Source organism: Sapajus apella, unplaced genomic scaffold (assembly GCF_009761245.1).
Source record: "Sapajus apella isolate SASKATOON/1434 unplaced genomic scaffold, GSC_monkey_1.0 scaffold4, whole genome shotgun sequence".
NCBI classification, from domain to species: Eukaryota; Metazoa; Chordata; class Mammalia; order Primates; family Cebidae; genus Sapajus; species Sapajus apella.
This window is the reverse complement of record NW_022436944.1, coordinates 27,725,598-27,743,396: the sequence shown is the minus strand read 5'-3', so window position 1 is coordinate 27,743,396 and position 17,799 is coordinate 27,725,598. Positions and strand designations below refer to the sequence as shown.

Genomic DNA, 17,799 nt, shown 5'->3' with positions numbered 1-17,799 from the left:
CGTTTAAATCCCAGGAAGCTAGATGAAATCTACATGAAAGACCAGGTGCAGTGGCTCATGCCTGTAATCCCAGCACTTTGCGAGGCCAAGGTGGGAGAATCTCTTGAGTCTAGGAGTTCTTGACCAGTCTTAGCAATATAGTGAGACCTCATCTATGCTGCCAAATATATATATATATATAAAACATTATATATATAAGTACAAATGACATAATGACTAGCCAATAAGAAACCTATTAGCCACTCTTGGTGGCATGTGCCTGTGGTCCCAATTACCCGGGACACTGAGGCAGGAGGATTGCTTGAGCCTGAGAGGTCCAGGCTATAGTGAGCCATAATTATGTTGCTGCACTCCACCTTGGGTGGCAGAGTAAGATCCTATCTCCAAAAAAAAAAAAAAAAAAAAAAAAAATCTACCTGAAGGCGTTTAAAGTGCCCTTGAGGCTTTGGTTCCTGGCCATTTTTCACCTTTACATTTTTTTCAGAATTATGTTGACAGATGACAAATGATGCAGAAATAACCTTAAAAATTGTGGTAAAATACTTGTAACATCAAATTAACCATTTTTAAGTGTACAATTCAGTAGTATTAGATATATTCACCTTGCTGTGCTACTGCTCTCCAGAATCTTTTCATCTTGCAAAACTGGAACTCTATATCCCTTTAAACAACAACTCCCAGGACCCCTCTCCTCCCAGTGCCTAGAAGCCACCTTTCTACTTTCTGTTTCTATGTGTTTGACTACTCTAAATACTTAATATAAGTGAAATCATATTGTATTTGTATTTTTGGAACTGGCTTATTTCACTTAGCATAATGTTCTCGAGATATATTCATGTTATAGCAGGTGTCAGAGTTTCCTTCTTAAGGGTAAATAATTTTCAAGTTTATGCATATACCATATTTTGTTTATCCATTCATCCTTTAATGGATATTTGTGTAGTTTCAATCTCTTTGGCCATTGTGAATAATGGTGCTATGAACGTGGGTGTACAAATATCTTTTTGAGACTCTGCTTTCAGCTCTTTTGGATATATATCCAGAAGGGGTATTGTTGGATCATATGGTAATTTTATTTTTGAGTTTTTGAGGTACTGCCATACTGTTTTCCATAGTTACTCTACCATTTTACATTCCCACCAACAGTGCATAAGGGTTTCAATTTCTCCACATCCTCACTATCACACTTGTTATTTTCTTTTTTTTTCGTAGTAGCCTTCCTAATGGGTATGAGGTAACATTTAATTGTGCATTTGATTAGCATTTCCCTAATGATTAGTGATGTTGAACACCTTTTCATGTGCTTGTTGGCCATTTGTATGTCTTCTTTGGAGAAATGCCCTTTGGAGTCCTTTGTCCATTATTTAGTTGGGTTATTTTGTTGTTGATTTGTAGGAGTTCTTTATATATGTTGTATCATAGCCTTTTATCACATATTTGATTTGGAAATATTTTCTCCCATTCTGTAGGGTATCTTTTCATTCTATTAATTATGTCATTTTGACATGCACAAGTTTTTAATTTGATGCATGCCAATTTATTTACTTTTGTTGCCTCTGCTTTTGGTGTCATATTCAAGAAATCATTGCCAAATCCAATATCATGAAGATTTTCCTTTGTTTTCTTCTATGAGACTTATAGGTTTAGGTCTTAAGTGTATGCAAATATTTCCTCCCACTCTATAGGTTTCCTTTTTACTCTGTTGATACTGTCTTTTGATGCACAAAATTTAAAATTTTCTTGAAGTCCAATTTATTTATTCTTTCTTTTGTTGCCTGTGCCTCTGGTCTCATATTCAAGAAATTGCTATGAAATCCAATGTCATGAAACTTTTGCCCTATGTTTGTTCTAAAAGTTCCATAGTTCTTAGCTCATACATTTAGGTATTTGATCCATTTTGAGTTAACTATTTTTGTATATGATATAAGGTAATTTCATACTTTTTCATTTGGATACCAAGTTTTCTCAAGAAAATTTATTGAAAAGATTTTCCTTTCCTTACTGAATAGTCTTGGCACCCTTGCTAAAAAGCATTAGACTATATATAAGAGTTTATTTCTGGGCTCTTTATTCTATTCAATTTGTCTATATATCTATCTTTATTCTAGTATTATACTGTTTTGAGTATTGTAGCTTTGTAGTAAGTTTTGAAATCAGGAAATGTGAGTCCTCAAGCTTCTTTTTCAAGATTGTTTTAGCTATTCATAAAATATGAATTATATGAATTTATATGAGAATTACTATAAATTTTAGGATGGATTTTTCCATTTCTGCAAAAAATATTGTTGAGATTTTGATAGAAATTGAATTAAATGAACAATATTAATTCTTCCAGTCTGTGAACATGGAATGTCTTTTCATTTATTTGTGCCTTCATTAGTTTCTTTCAGCAACAGTTTGCAGTTATGTAGTTTTCAGTATTTTTTTGCCTCCTTAGTTAAATTTATTCCTATTATTTTATTATTTATGATGCTGTTGTAATCAGTTGTCATTTTAAAGGTTTCTACACCAATGCTGATTCAAGGTAGTAACCAATTTGTCTATACCAAACTTGTCCAATCCTTGACCCATGGACCACATTCAGCCTAGAATGGCTTTGAATGTGGCTCAACACAAATTTATAAACTTTTGTAAAACATTGTGAGATTTTCTTTTTTCTTTTAGCTCATCAGCTATTGTTAGTTTTAGTGTATTTTATGCGTGATTCAAGATAATTCTTCTTTTTCCAATGTGGCCCAGGGAAGCCAAAAGATTGGAACCCCTTGTCTCTACCACAATTAGTAGTTTCAAGGAGAAATTTAGCTAATATTCCATTGAAATCACCTGGTGCCACCAATTGGCTGTCTTGAGAGCACTAGGGATTATCTGAGTAAAAGGTACAACCAGATTTTTTTTTTTCCATTTTTCCTTTTCAAAATCAGGAGCTGATCATTGATTTTATGTAATGGCCTCAGAGATTGTCTCCAGAGATTTATTCTTTGAGGGTTTATATAGGATCATAACTTTGGTGAAGGCTGCTTGTTTGGCATAATAAGTTGCTAGAGCATTTCTTATAGCTTACATGTTATCTATTTGTTCCATGAGCTTCAACTTTTATAGCTACCTCTCCAGGAAGTAGGAGTGTGTCTAAAAATTCCTGAATTTGTTGCCCATTTTTGATGTGGGATCCAGTAGGGCAAGAAACCCCCTGTTTCCAAAGCATCCCAAAGTCATGGACTACTCTAAAAGCATATCTGCTCTTTGTATATATGTTAGCTTATTGGTCTTGGGCTAGTTGGCAAGATGTTGTAAATACAGTAAGTTCTGACATCTGGGCTGATTTTACTCAAAGAGAGCTTAGATTAGTGACTGCATATCCTGGTTGATAACCTCCAGTTTCAATTTTGAGGTATGAGTCATCAATAAACAATATTATAAATAATATTAGGTCAGGATTCTCTAAAGGAGTCTTTAATCAACCTGAGTAAGGTACAGAGAATTCCCTAAGGAAGACAATCTTGAGGCTCCTTTTCTTTTTTTTTTGTTTTGAGATCAAGGCCTTACTCTATTACCCAGGCTGGAGTGCAGTGGCATGACCATAGCTCATTGCAGCCTTGACCCCCGGACTCAAGTGATCCTCCTGCTTCAGCCTCCCGAGTGGCTGGGACTACAGGTGTGAGTCATCATGCCCAGTTAATATTTTATTTTTTGTAGAGGTGAGGTTGGGCCTTAGTATGTTGCCCAAGCTGGTCTTGAACTACTGGGCTCAAGTGATCCTCCTGCCTTTGCCTCCCAAAATGTTGGGAATATAGGCATAAGCCACCACACCCAGCCCCCCTTTCTTTGGGTAGAGGCAGAAGAGAGGTAGGATTCAGAGTGTTGCAGTGGTGAAGGGTAATATTGGAGGGAATGAGTCATAGAATTTCATAAGATATTAAGGCAGGACGCAGAAGCTCACGCCTGTAGTCCCAGCACTTTGGGAGGCTGAGGCTGGCAGATCGCTTGAGCCCAGGAGTTTGAGACCAGCCTGGACAATCTGGCAAAACCTCGTCTCTACAAAAAAATACAAAAATTAGCCCCATGTGGTGGAGCACGCCTGTAATACTTGGCAGGCTGAGGCAGGAGAATCCCTTGAACCTGAGAGGTAGAGGTTGCAGTGAGCCAAGATCGTGCTATTGCACTCCAGCCTGGGCAACAAGAGTGAAACTCTATCTCAAAACAAAAAACAAACTCCCCAGATTAGCTGGGCATGTTGGCACATGCCTGCGGTGCCAGCTACTCGATAGGCTGAGGCAGGAGAATCGTTTGAGCCTGGAAGATGGGGGTTGCAGTGAGTCAAGAACACACTACTGCACTCCAGCCTGGGTAACAGAGCTGGACCCTGGTCTCAAAAAAAAAAGAAAAAGAAAAAGAAAAAGAAAGACATTAATTTGCTGGCTGAAAGGTGTTGTGTATTCTGTCAGCAGTAAGGTCTGTACTGCATGAGGAACCCTGAACTCAAGTGGGGAGGCTAGAACTAGCTCAGCAGAAGCTGCACTGCATTTTTCAGTTATTAGGACAGCAATTGCCCTAAGACAAGAGGGATCAGCCTTTCAAACTGGGTCAAGGGTGAAGCTATAGTAAGCAATGTTTCCTGTTCGTTTCATTTTGCTTTTGAGAGTTCGGGGTAGTAGAGGACACAAGTTAGAATAACTAGTTCCTGGTTTCACTAGGCCCCAAGGGTTACAGTTTAAGGCTGGGAGATAGGGAAAATTTGTGTGTTGTTTGAAATGCCCACCATCTGTGCAGTACCGTCACTCTGAAGAAGAGAGCATGAAGGCAGCAGCATTTAATGTAGAAATGGCAGCACCTGCATTGAGTTTTATTGGAAGTGTTTTGGGTATGGCTTCTTGGAGATTTTCCCTTACTTTTCAGGGTTTTTCTGAACTGCAGGTTTATTACGGAAAGAGATATCCTGTAGGCCCTATGGGTCAGTTCAATCAACTTTTGCCATCTAGGATTTAGCATCTGTGGTTCTGACCCATGTGTATATGAGTTGGTATAAGTCAGGTAATTCTAGGTCAGATGTATTTCAAAGGGCTTTAAACTATCCTATGAATATTTACTAGTCTTGTCTGCATTTAGGGAAACTTAGAGCTTTTAATTCAGCTCAGGTCCAAACTTTAAATTCTCCAGTTGCCTGAATACCTGGTTCATGGAGGGAAGGATCTTAAGAGGCAACTGGCATTTTATTTTTATTATTTTTATTTTTTATTTTTATTTATTTATTTTTTTGAGACGGAGTTTCGCTCTTGTTACCCAGGCTGGAGTGCAATGGCGCGATCTCGGCAACCTCCGCCTCCTGGGTTCAGGCAATTCTCCTGCCTCAGCCTCCTGAGTAGCTGGGATTACAGGCACGCACCACCATGCCCAGCTAATTTTTTGTATTTTTAGTAGAGACGGGGTTTCACCATGTTGACCAGGATGGTCTCGATCTCTTGACCTCGTGATCCACCTGCCTTGGCCTCCCAAAGTGCTGGGATTACAGGCTTGAGCCACCGCGCCCGGCCTAACTGGCATTTTAGATTTTGGGGAACGTTGTTTGGAAAAGGTAGGGGACCTGAACAAGGACAACTGGAGGGAGGAGTTGATGGAGGTATAGAAGGAGAGAGATTGGAAGGATAAGGGGTGGAGGGAGATCTGGGTATAGGGAGGGAACTGATGGACGAGGACAGAGGATTTACTAGGGAAATGAGTCTCGTCGTTCATTGTTGTCAAACTGCACATTAGTTTTGGCCAAATAATCTTTTAATGAAGCTGTTTTTGATTCAGAGTTTCACTTGGAGACCTCTGTATAACTAAAAATGCTGCTCATTGAAACTGAGAAATCTTATTTCCATTCTTTTCTAAGATGCCTCTCAAATGAACAATTTTAAGTTCAATGTTCTCCACAGTGGCCATTAAAGGCTCACATGACCCTTGGTAAAATTATGCCATTTAGAAAGACAGGCACAAGAATTAGGATTCTCAATGAAAACACATATAAGAAGCAGGCATTTTTTTTTTTTTTTCCTGGAAGAGGAGAGGATTTAGACTTAGATGACTCAGTAAGAGCTGGTGATGGTCAGCAAAATGTGGTTCTGGTGCGTCTGTGTCAGAGGCCCCCAACCTGATAGTCAGTGCCTCTGAATGTGGACTGTGGTAGATTGAAAACTAGGGAGAACACTCTTTCTGGATCAAACCCAAACTCTAAAAGCAAAACATAAAAACAGGAAAACCTCACCCACTTTTGCTGATAATCCACAGAAAAGTTTGTCCAAGTGGAATCTTGTCTGATTGTGAACTGCAAACTCACTGGACTGTGAGGCTGGCTCAAACAGCAAGTGTGTAGGGCCTGTGACTGCGTTGTACCCTGTGGTTTTCTTTCTTGTGACAAACAACACTTTTAGACCATACAACACAAAGTGGAAACACAAAGGCGAGTAAAAGGAGATGAAAAGAAATGGTTTGATTCTACCAAGGCTGCCAAGCAAATGGAACTGATAACAAAACGTGGGTACCAAACTGAGAGTAAATGGACAAGGAACTCAATGTAAAGAAAGAGTTCAGATCTGGTGCTGACCTACCACGCTGGGCTGTGTGGAACATATCTCACACACAAAAAATGGGAAATGAACACCCAAATGGGAACAAGCTGAGGCGATTTATTTAGAGCTTGCCATAGCAAGGGAGTTAGCCCCATCACTTGCATGTGACAGAGACTTATTGGCAGGCAGGGGAGTTGGAAAATTTTATAGTGAGAAAGGGGGAGTCTTCAGGTATGTCTGATTGGAAGTTACTGGCATAGGGAAGCTGGAGGTAGACTAACTAGAAGTGGGGCATCCTATGTGATTGGTTGGTTTGTGAACCATGTGTCTTAGTCATAGCATATTTGGCTTTTTCTGATTGGTCCTGAGTTGGAGGGGAGGGTGGAAATGAGAAAACCTGACAGTTATTGAACAAGTCTGGACCATTTTGCGACCAGTTACTGCAGAGACTATGGTTTGGCTTCTGGGATAGTTGCTGCAGAAGTTATGGGTTAGACTTCTACTGTCATGTGTGGTCTGGACATTGTTCGTTCGTATTTTTAGTCTCCCAAATCTTATTATCCTTTTGGCTACCAAGGAGTCCAGCTCTCTAATGGCATTTCCTGCCCTCACCTCGGCCTACTGAGCTTCTCAATGATCCTGGTGGCTCTCTAGGGCATTTCTTTGTTACACGATGTCCCCCGAGGCCCTCCAACACATCATGGTAGCTGATGTATTTTATAGTCTTAGGTAGTATATCCACTGTATCATATCCACTTCTCTGGATAAAGTATGGGACATCTTTTTCTCTAACCTGCAAGATCCACCCATCAGATTGTTAGCACTGTCTTACAGCATCCTTGCCAGGGTGTTAAATTGTGTATGTTGGGAGAGTGCTTCTAAATTGATAAACTCTTTGTTTTCTGGCTGACATCCAGCACTCTCAGTCTTACACTTGACCCTTGCTGGTATATGTTGGGTGACAGCCACAGCAATTCTAGGGTATATAGAGCCCCTTTCCTTAGTTGCAGGCCCAGTATTTCCCTGGATAGGTTATAACATGCTTTAGTAACTGGCCTGTGGCAAAGAGAGGCGGTGAAGGTAGATCCCGAGGTGGGTGCATGTTATCTTGCTAGGCAGAGGCTTCTATATCATCTTACGCAAGGGTGGAGTGCCAACATTTAATAGAGAGGAGTAGGCCACTTTTGCAGGCCAAGAGGATTGAGGGAGGTTTGAGATTCGATATCCAAGTGAATCTACTTGGTCATCTTCATCCAACGTTTCAGAGTCCAATCAAGGCGGGGACCTCACCATTATAGATTTTCCTAGTTTGAAAATTTAGCCTTTATAGTACACCACTATCTTTGCAGTAAATTCCAGATGAGATCCTCAGTTGCTTTTCTCCCCGTTAGCTACAGGAGATGAAAGGCTATTTGTATGCTGCCAAGGAGACTGTCTATATTTCATATTTGGGTTTTATTGGTAATTAATCACCCTCTGATTTCATTTTCTTTCTCAAATACATTTATTGTCCCAGAAACAGCTATTCAATTCCCCATTATTTATAAATATCATGCATATAATTACGCTGTGCTCCTAATTTTTCTAATGCCTGGGATTCTGCCAATGCCAGCATATTGTCTTTTTCCAGAGTCCCAGTTAGTTTGCCATTGATTAAGATCTTATCTACTTTCCTGTAACATGCCATGGGCTATTCATGCTCCATGATTCAGCTCTGAAATCCATTTTAGTGGCTGCTTCCTATGATAGCCCCTCACACCAGCTATCTTAAATTGATATGGGAAGACTTTTAGATGAACTTTTGCATGCAGACATTTTGGAAAACAAAGAAAATCTGACAGGACACATGGAGGAGTTGAACTGGGATGCAGCTGCAACAAAGCCTCAGCCAACTCACTGAGAGCCCTAGATTTGGGATAATTCTTCAGAGTTGTCTCAACTTAAAGCAAGTGAACTGGGCCTATATATCCACGAATTGAATAGTTATTGGCATGGATTAACCATAGGAGCTAAGGGTAATTCCTGGAGAGCAACTGAGTTTAGCTGCTAATACTCCCAGCATTCTCGATGAGGTTGGGACTATGGGCAGTGCAGCCCAGCATCATTACTGCATTGAAATTCGAAGTTGGGCCATGTATGATTGCTTGAGGATGGGAACTGTGATTTTTGAGTTGCAAGTTATGTGAGCTCCATAAAGTTTGGCTCTGAGCCTTGGCTCTTAGGAAGCTAGAAACAGGCAAATGTAAAATTCAAATATGGAGCAGACATGCTTGTAATCCCAGTACTTTGGGAGGCTAAAGTGGGAGGATCATTTGAGCCCAGGAGTTTGAGATCAGCTTGGGCAACAGAGATGATTCTCTATACAAAAAATAAAAATAAAAAACATTAGCCGGGCATGGTGGCACGTGCCTGTAGTCCCAGCTACTGAGGAGGCTGAGGTGGGAGGACTGCCTGAGCACAGGAGGTCAAGGCTGCAGTGAACTATGATCATGCCACTACACTCCAGTCTGAGAGACAGAGTGAGACCCTGTCTCTAAAACACAAAACAAATTTGGAACAGAAAATGAATTCATATTCAAAATATGTCTATATACCAAAATTTTTGCCCAGGGGAAAATCAGTGTCATTAAATGCTGCCAAATGATTGGAGGTTTTATGCCTGAGGAAATATAATTATTGAGCTAATTAATATAGAATTTAAAATAAGATTGTTTAATTTCTCCTAGAGATAAAGGAGATAACATCCGTGAAACTAGAAAAGTTTATATGACATTGATAAAAGTTGTGAAGAGCAAATAGATATCAAAAACCTAAGTAATCAGAAGTATTGAAAATGAAAAATGCAGTATTTGAAATAAAGTCATATAAGGAACAATAAATTTTGAAAACAATGACAGAATCAGTTAATCGTAAGAGCGAAACTGCTATGATACAGGGTGTGAAAATATAATATAGATATTAAGAGATCTGGGAGAGGGCATTGATTAAGCAGCACAACTTCTCTATTAGGAGTTTAAGAGATTGGAGAGAGGTTTAAAAGTCTAAGAGATACTGACTTTTCTTTTTGAGATCTTATGGGAAGAATTAATTCTCCAGCTATAGAAAGCTCACTGAGTTGCAGCTGGTAAAAATCTACCATCAAACACATCAGGTTTAGTGAAACCATAAGGCATCAAAGTCAAGAAAAATACTAACATAAACAGCCTAATCATGTGTAAAGGAATGACAATACAAATGACAACTTCTCACCTGCAACAATAAATGGGATGGAAAATAATATAGTTATCTTTAAAGTAGAGAGTATAGGATTTATTTTAGAATTCCAAACCCAGCTACAATACTACAAGTTTGAAGGTGTAACTGAAATATTTGCAGACATATGAACCCAAGATTTACCACACAAACCACGGCCGAAAGAATTCTTAAAAAGTATACCTTGGATTGATATGCAGTAGCTTTGAAATTCTCCTAAAAAAAGAGTATACCTTGGAAAGAAGACAAATGAAGCCAGAATAAAGGAGTGGAATGCAAGAATAGAAGGTGAGCAAATTAACTGGTAAAGCATACTGGAAAATCTACATAATAATTATTGATGTTCAATAGAAAAAAAATAGCATCTCATTGGCTTTAACTTTATCGGCAATAATTTATTACGAAAATGAGGCAAACCTGGCAAAATAATGACATTTTAAAATTGGCGCTGCATATAGTTATTTAAAACAAACAAAACATTCAAAAAAAGGCAAAAAACAAAACAAAAAGCAATCCAAGGTAGAGCTAGAATCATATAAAATACTGTAGAATAGACAGAAATGCAAAGATACTTGTAGTCAGAAATTCTATTAGAACAAACCACAAGTTGATTAAAAAAGAAATACAAAAAGTCATCTTATGCATACAGAAAAAGTTTCTTAAATTTTTAACATTTAAAACCTTAAATGGACCCTGCAGTTACTGCCTTTCTCCTTCCACTCGTGTCTTCTCAGGTCCTTATAAAGCATCCAATTGTTTTAAATCCCTGAAGCCCAAAGCCTGGTCTCATTAGTGCTCTTGCCAGGTTTCTGTACATATTCTTATGGCTCAAAGGTTCCATCTAGCTATTTTATGTATACACGCAAATAATAAAATGTCAACATTTAAAACAACTTGATAACATCTCTGTAGTAACTTAGGCAAAAACAAAGCGAAAATCCAGCACTTTTTCATTATCTGAAAGACTGACAATTAACTGCTTCAATAGGCTAAGGGTTATCTAATGGCCATCTACAGTAAAGATCATACTTTGTGGTAAAATGTAGAAGCATTAACACAAGGCATAAAACAGGGATGCCCATATCAACCATACTGTTCAACCTGGACTTGAAGTAATATCCAATACAAAAGATTAAGCAAAAATATGACATTGGGAGCTTGTCAAAAGAGACAATATTCTCCTTATTTGGAGATATTGTTTTTATAAATCAATCGAGAATCTGCAGATAAACCATTAAAGAAATTCAGTAATTTTATTTGATACAAGATCAACCTAAGAAATTATTTCTGGCCTGGTGCGGTGGTTCATGCCTGTAATCCCAGCACTTTGGGAGGCTGAGGCAGCTGGATTACCTGAAGTCAGGAGTTCAAGACCAGCCTGGCCAACATGGTGAAACCCTGTCTCTACTAAAAACACAAAATTAGCTGGGTGTGGTGGGGCATGTCGGTGATCCCAGCTACTTGGGAGGCTGAGGTGGGAGAATCGCTTGAACCTTCGAGGCAGAGGTTGCAGTGAACTGAGATCACACCATTGCACTCCAGAAGAGCAAAACTCTGTCTCAAAAAACAAACAAATAAAACAACACCAACACCAACACACACACAAACAATCTTAGAATTATAAACTTTTCCAGGATAAAGGAATTATATTAAAAAATATACAAGAAGAAATGAATGGAAAAGAGCTGGCTGTAAGAGTTGGTGGGGGAGCGGGGTGGGGAAAGCCCAGCAACATAAACAATTTGCTAAGTCAATCATGAAAAAAAGGAGGACACGTGATCATTATTCCCAGTTCTGTCTGTTTCAGAAACAACAAACATTTGTCCAGGTACAACTATTTGCAAGATTCCCCAAAAGGGGCTCAGGCCACTATAGGGAAAAGTTCCATGGTGAGAATGGTCGTCATAAAGGGACTAGGGCCAAAACCCATTAAACAAAATAAATGTAGTAATGAACTTGGGAGAAAAGGCGTGACATGGTAGGGTGCTGGGGAAGGGGTGGATTTTTAGAGAAAAGTGCTGGCACTGAGGTTTAAAGCAAAACCAGGGGGAATGGAGCTGCCTAGGGGTGACTTCCATACAAAACAGGCCCGAAGCAGCAATCTCACAGTCTGAAAGTAACTGTATTCCAACTAGCATATTTTTATGCTGAGGTGGATCTTTTTTCCCCAGACATTCTAAATCAGCCACTGATCCAAAATTCTGCAATCCAGCCTGTATCAAAAAACATCTATCTGTTATTCATTCTTGGAGATCCTTGTAGGTTGCGCCACACACATACTACGGCTATCAGGAGACAGTTGCCTGGACCCTAGCAGGGTGGCAAGGGATTGTGGGAGGCAGTTCATTCCTGAAACAGTCGTCTCCGGGCCTTGCACGGAGGGCGCTCTGGGAGCTCCGGGCGCGCGTGGGGACCTGGACTCGGAGAGGGCGGTAGAGATTGGAGAGGTGAGCTGGGAACAGGCTCCAGAAAGCGGAATTCCTGGTCGCAGATGGGGCGTGGAGGGCGTCTCTCTGAACTGGGGTTGGGGGCCAGAGCACAGGGCTCTGGGATGAGGCCCTCCGGGTAGGGGCCGCACATACTTCTAGCGGAGGGATAGGGCCCAGCGGCCGAGCCGGCTGGGGAGTCCATCCAGAGCTCCAGGAACTCGGGGTCCGCGTCCTCCTCGTAGACCTCCTCCTGGGCGGCGACCTCTGGGACAGACGCGCAGAATTCCTGCTCGACGACGACGTCCTCCCTGAGAGCGCCCAGGAAAACATCCGCTACTAGGAAGGCAGACAAGTCGCCCTGCGCTCCTGAGCGTTCGTCGACGGAGCTTAGGAGGACCTCGGGGATCAGGAAGAGGGTGTGTCCACCGAGAGACACTCGCATGATCGACGTGGGCGCGGGCACCAGCACCAGGTTGTCGTCGTTCAGGGACACCTTCAGGGAACTGCCCGCGGCCAGGACCATCACGAAGGTGAGCGCGTCCGCGGCCGGGGCCCCCGCCGGGTCTGCTAGGCTGGGCGCCGCGAGGGGTTCGAGGCCCGCGGGCTCATCCAGTCGGCGGCGCTTGGCAGGGTCGGGTCCTCCCGACTGCGGTCCCCACCAGGGCGCAGGGCAGGCGCTGGGGCTGCGGGGTCGGCTGCCCATTACCTCGACGGCGCTGTTGACTGCGCTCTTGGGCCTGGCAGAGGGCGTGGGGGCGGGGGACGCAGTCCTCTGTGAGGTAACAGGTGTCGGTGGTAGGCGAGGCGGACTGGGACGAACGGGGGCAGGACCGCGCTACGCAAGGTGAATCCTCGGAGCTCCAGGGGCGCCTCCGGGAGACCGCAGTCCGGGCTCCTGGGGGTGTCTCGCCGCCGCCAGGCTCGGCCTCGCGCGTTGGAATCTTGGGCCTTCCTGGCGCAGAGCCGGATGCGCACTGCAAAACCAATTATGTTTTAAATGACGGCACTGAAACCGAAGTCGCAAAATGTCACGCAATGTTCCGCCCCCTGGAGGACCCGCCCTAGAGGCAGAGGTATACCTGCTGCCCAATAGTCGTGGCTGTGGTTGGTAGGTCAAGCTGGGGAAATACTCGTACGGACCGCTAGGGGGCAGGGCATCTGCGCCGCTCTAGGGCCTGGCGTCCAGTATCAAGTTCTTGTCCTCCTTTGCGTTGACGTCAGACGCGGAGTTGAAGACCGATTCATGTCCAGGTCACACTAGCGGAGTGCCAAACCAAGACACCAAGTCCTACTCCCATCCTCCCAGGCCCCGTCCCGGAAGTGCCCTGCGCTTTCCTGTTGGCCAATAGTGGCTTGCGTTCTTGGGTTCTCCTAGCTTGTACATCACTGTAATACCATTTTAGGGGTCTTGGAAGGGAGAATAAAGCTGGCATCCTGCGTGACGATGGCAGTCCCTGCATTATTTGTTTATTATGATAGTTGGCACTGTAGTAATTACAGTCTTCCCTTGATATCCCTGGAGGATTGGTTCCCGGACTCCCACGTGGATACCAAAATCTACGGATGCTCAAGTCTCATATAAAATGGTGCACATTTGTTTATCATTTACAGCTTTCCGTGTATTTTAAAGAATCTCTAGAATACTCACAGTACCTAATACAATGTAAATGCGATACCCCTGGTTGCTACACAGATATCTATTATCTATCTATGTATAGATAGATAATATATACATATTTTGTTTGTTTTTGAGATGAGGTTTCATTCTGTCGCCCAGGCTGGAGTGCTGTGGTGCAATCTCTGCTCACTGAAACCATCACTCCCTGGGCTCAGGTGATCCTCCCACCTCAGCTCCCTGAGTAGCTGGGATTACAGGCGCGTTCCACCATACTCGGCTAATTTTTTGTAGAACTGGAGTTTCACCGTATTGCCCAGGCTGGACTCAAACTCCTGGGCTCAAACGATCCACCGCCTTGCCTCCCAAAGTACTGGGACTACAGGCGTGAGCCACTGTGCCTGGACATATATATGTATATATAGCGTGTGTGTGTGTTGTTTTTTTTTTTTCCCCCGAAAATTTTCGGTCTTCTTTTGGTTGAATCTGCGAATGCGAAACCTGTGGATCCAGAGGATCAACTGTATTATGCTACAATCAGCTGAAGTATAGTTAACTTTATCTAATTTGACCTAAACTACAATTCTGAGGTGTATCTGTTTTAGCCCAATTTATGGATGATGAAAATGCCATGCAGAAAGGTTAACCAACTTGCCCAAGAGCCAGGAACTAGCAGCGCAGGGTCTGGCTTGTCCAGCTCCGTTTAAAGTGATACACCTTCACAGTGTCAGCGTTTTTGACCTGTGCCAGCTGAAATGCACCTCTGCGTGGCGTGTCCAGGCGGTAAAAGGGAAAGTGTAGCTCAACTAGTCGCCTAGTGTTAAACACTCCGCACTGATTTTGGAATAGGTAATGTTTTCAAGTGCTCACGGGGGACAACAAAGTATTTCCTCACATCTTTGTCTCCTAAGCATATTATGTCCAATCTTGGCGGGTACCATTATTATATTTTATCATTCCAGAATATTCTTGTGCATTTAAAAGCTAATCTCACACATGTTATTCATCTCCCTCCCCTTTCTACAAAATGTATTCTTTTTTGGGGTTGCATAGCATTCCTTTGCATAGTCTTTAGATTTAAATCAAGCCTCCCTTGATAGACAGTGGTCTTTCATCACTTGGTGGCACTGTCATCCTCTGGTAGGTTCATGAAAAGTGCAGATTATTTGCTCCATCCCAGAGCAACTGAATTACAATTCTTGGAACGTGGGGCTTAGGCAATTTATGTGAGCACCTCCAAGAAATTCTGTTTTACTCCAAAGTTCAAGATCATTGAACTTGTTTTTATTTCTCAGTTGAGGGGTTCAGGAAACCTGGCTTGTGATCAGGGTTATGCTTGTTGGTGTCAGTGTTATGGAGGGAACCCCAACTTTCTGGTCTACATTCAATGCTTTTCCCTGAACAGCCGGCCTGTGGTCTTCATCTGGATTAACAGTGTCTTATTAATTGTTTGTCTTATTATTGAATCATAGGAGTTATTTATGTATTCTGTATACAAGTCCTTTATCAGATACATGATTTCTGCATATTTCCTCCAACTTGTGGATTAAATTTTTTTTCTCATGAATATTTTCTATAAATATTGTATTTATTTTCTTTTTTCCCCCAACTTTTAAGTTCAGGGGTACATATGTAGGTTACGCAGGCTTGTTACATAGGTGAACATAGTGTGCCATGGTGGCTTGCTGCACAGATCATCCCATCACCTGAGTATTAAGCCCAGCATCCATTAGCTATTCTTCCTGATGCTCTCCCTCTCCCTGCCCCCAACTGACAGGCCCCAGTGTGTGTTGTCCCCACTCCATGTGTCCATGTGATCTCATCATTTAGTTCCTACTCATAAGTGAGAACATGCAGTATTTAGTTTTCTGTTTTTGCATTAGTTTACTGAGGATGATGACTTCTGACTCCATCCATGTTCCTGCAAATGTCATGATCTCCTTCCTTTTTATGGCTGCATAGTATTCTGTGGAGTATATGTATCACATTTTCTTTATCAAGTCTATCATTGGATAAAGCCCATTGATGCCCACTGATGAGCATTTAGGCCTTTGGTATTGTGAATAGTGTTCTAACGAACATATGTGTGCATATATCTTCATAATAGAATAATTTATATTCCTTTGGGTATATACCCAGTAATTGGATTGCTGGGCCAAATGGTATTTCTGCCTCTAGGTCTTTGAGGAATTCCCACATTGTCTTTCACAATGATTAAACTAATTTACACTCTCACCAACAGCGTAAAAGCATTCGTTTTCCCCCTACAACCTCACCGGCATCTATTGTTTTTTGACTTTTTATTAATAGCCATTCTGACTGGTGTGAGATGGTATCTCATTGTGGTTTTGATTTGCATTTCTCTAATAATTAGTGATGCTGAGCTTTTTTTCATGTTTCTTGGCCACATGTATGTCTTCTTTTGAGAAGTGTCTGTTCATGTCCTTTGCCCACTTTATAATGGGGTTGTTTGTTTTTTTGTAATTTTAAGTTCCTTGTAGATTCTAGATATTAGGCCTTTGTTAGATGAATCAATTGCAAAAATTTTCTCCCATTCTGTAGGTTGTCTCTTGACTCTGATGATGATTTCTTTTGCTGTGCGGAAGCTCTTTAGTTTGATTAAATCTCATTTGTCAATTGTTTTGTTGTAATTGCATTTGGTGTTTTCATCATGAAGTCTTTGCCCATACCTATGTCCTGAATGGTATTGCCTAGATTTTCTTTTTCTTTTTCTTTTTTTTTTTCAAGAACAGCCTGGAATGAGCCAGGTGTTTTTTTTTTTTTTTTTTTTTTTCTGAGAACAGTTTTGCCTAGAATTTCTTCTAGGGTTTTTATAGTTTCAGCTTTTACATTTAAGTCTTTAATCCATCTTGAGTTAATTTTATATATGTTATGAGAAAGGGGTCCAGCTTCAATTTTCTTCATATGGCTAGCCAGTTCTCCTAGTACTATTTACTAAACAGGAAATCCTTTCTTCATTGCATTTATTTTCTTATTGGTGACTTCTGAAGTGCAAAAGTCTTAAATTTTGATGAAGTTTAAAATATTTAAATAATAGTTTGTGCTTTTGCTGTTATATCTAAGAACTTTGTCTAAGCTCATGAAGATTTTATCTTTTTTTCCTAGAAATTAATCGTTTTAGTTTTTATATTGAGGTGTATGATCCATTTTGAGTTAATTTTTTGTGTATGGTGTGAAGTAATAATTTAAGTTTATTTTTTGAAGGTGTATACACTATTCTTAAAAAGACTATTCTTTTTACATTTAATGGATACATTGGCCTCATATATAGTTTATCCTAGAGAATGTTCCATGTTTACTTTAAAAGCATGTGTATTCAGCAGTCATTGGATTGATTGTTCTATATATGTTGGGTTGAGTTGGCACTTGGCTCTTTTGTGAAAAATAAATTGACGATAAACACAAATATTTATGTTTGGGCTCACAGTTTAGCTTCTTTCATCTTTATTCTTGAGACAGTACCACTTTGTATTGATTACTGTATCTTTAGAGTAAGATTTGAAATTTAGTAGTGAAAATCAACTTCGTCATTCTTTTTAAAAATCATTGAGAGGCAAGATGGGCTGATCGCCAGGTCAGGAGATTGAGACCATCCTGGCTAACATGGTGAAACCCCATCTCTACTAAAAATACAAAAAATTAGCTGAGGGTGGTGGCACATGCCTGTAGTTTCAGCTGCTTGGGAGGCTGAGGTAGTAGAATCGCTTGAACCCGGGGGGGTGGAGGTTGCAGTGAGCCGAAATCATGCCACTGCACTCCAGCCTGGGTGACAGAGTGAGACTTCATCTCAAAAAAAAAAAAAAAAATCATTATGGCGATTTTGGGTCTTTTGCATTTCCATGTGAATTTTAGGATCAGCTTGTCAGTTTCTATCAGATACCTACTGGATTCTGATAAGGACTGTGCTGAATTTATAGATCAATTTGGCAAGAATTGC

General features: G+C 41.1%; 1 protein-coding gene and 1 long non-coding RNA gene across 2 annotated transcripts in view; one reads left to right on the top strand and one right to left on the bottom strand.

The window, feature by feature from the left end:
• The window catches only part of LOC116541123, a 152,395-nt gene that overhangs the window by 57,793 nt on the left and 76,803 nt on the right, over nucleotides 1–17,799 (top strand). The window lies entirely within an intron of this gene.
• Nucleotides 11,919–12,929, bottom strand: LOC116541100 (proline-rich protein 23B-like). The gene has a single exon (XM_032265000.1). The coding sequence runs from the start codon at nucleotides 12,927–12,929 to the stop codon at nucleotides 12,141–12,143; it is 789 nt and encodes a 262-aa protein (XP_032120891.1). The 3' UTR covers nucleotides 11,919–12,140.

Bases quoted from the DNA above. Each gene is read 5' to 3' on its own strand.
- LOC116541100 (XM_032265000.1), bottom strand. From the start codon at position 12,929: ATGGGCAGCCGACCCCGCAGCCCCAGCGCCTGCCCTGCGCCCTGGTGG.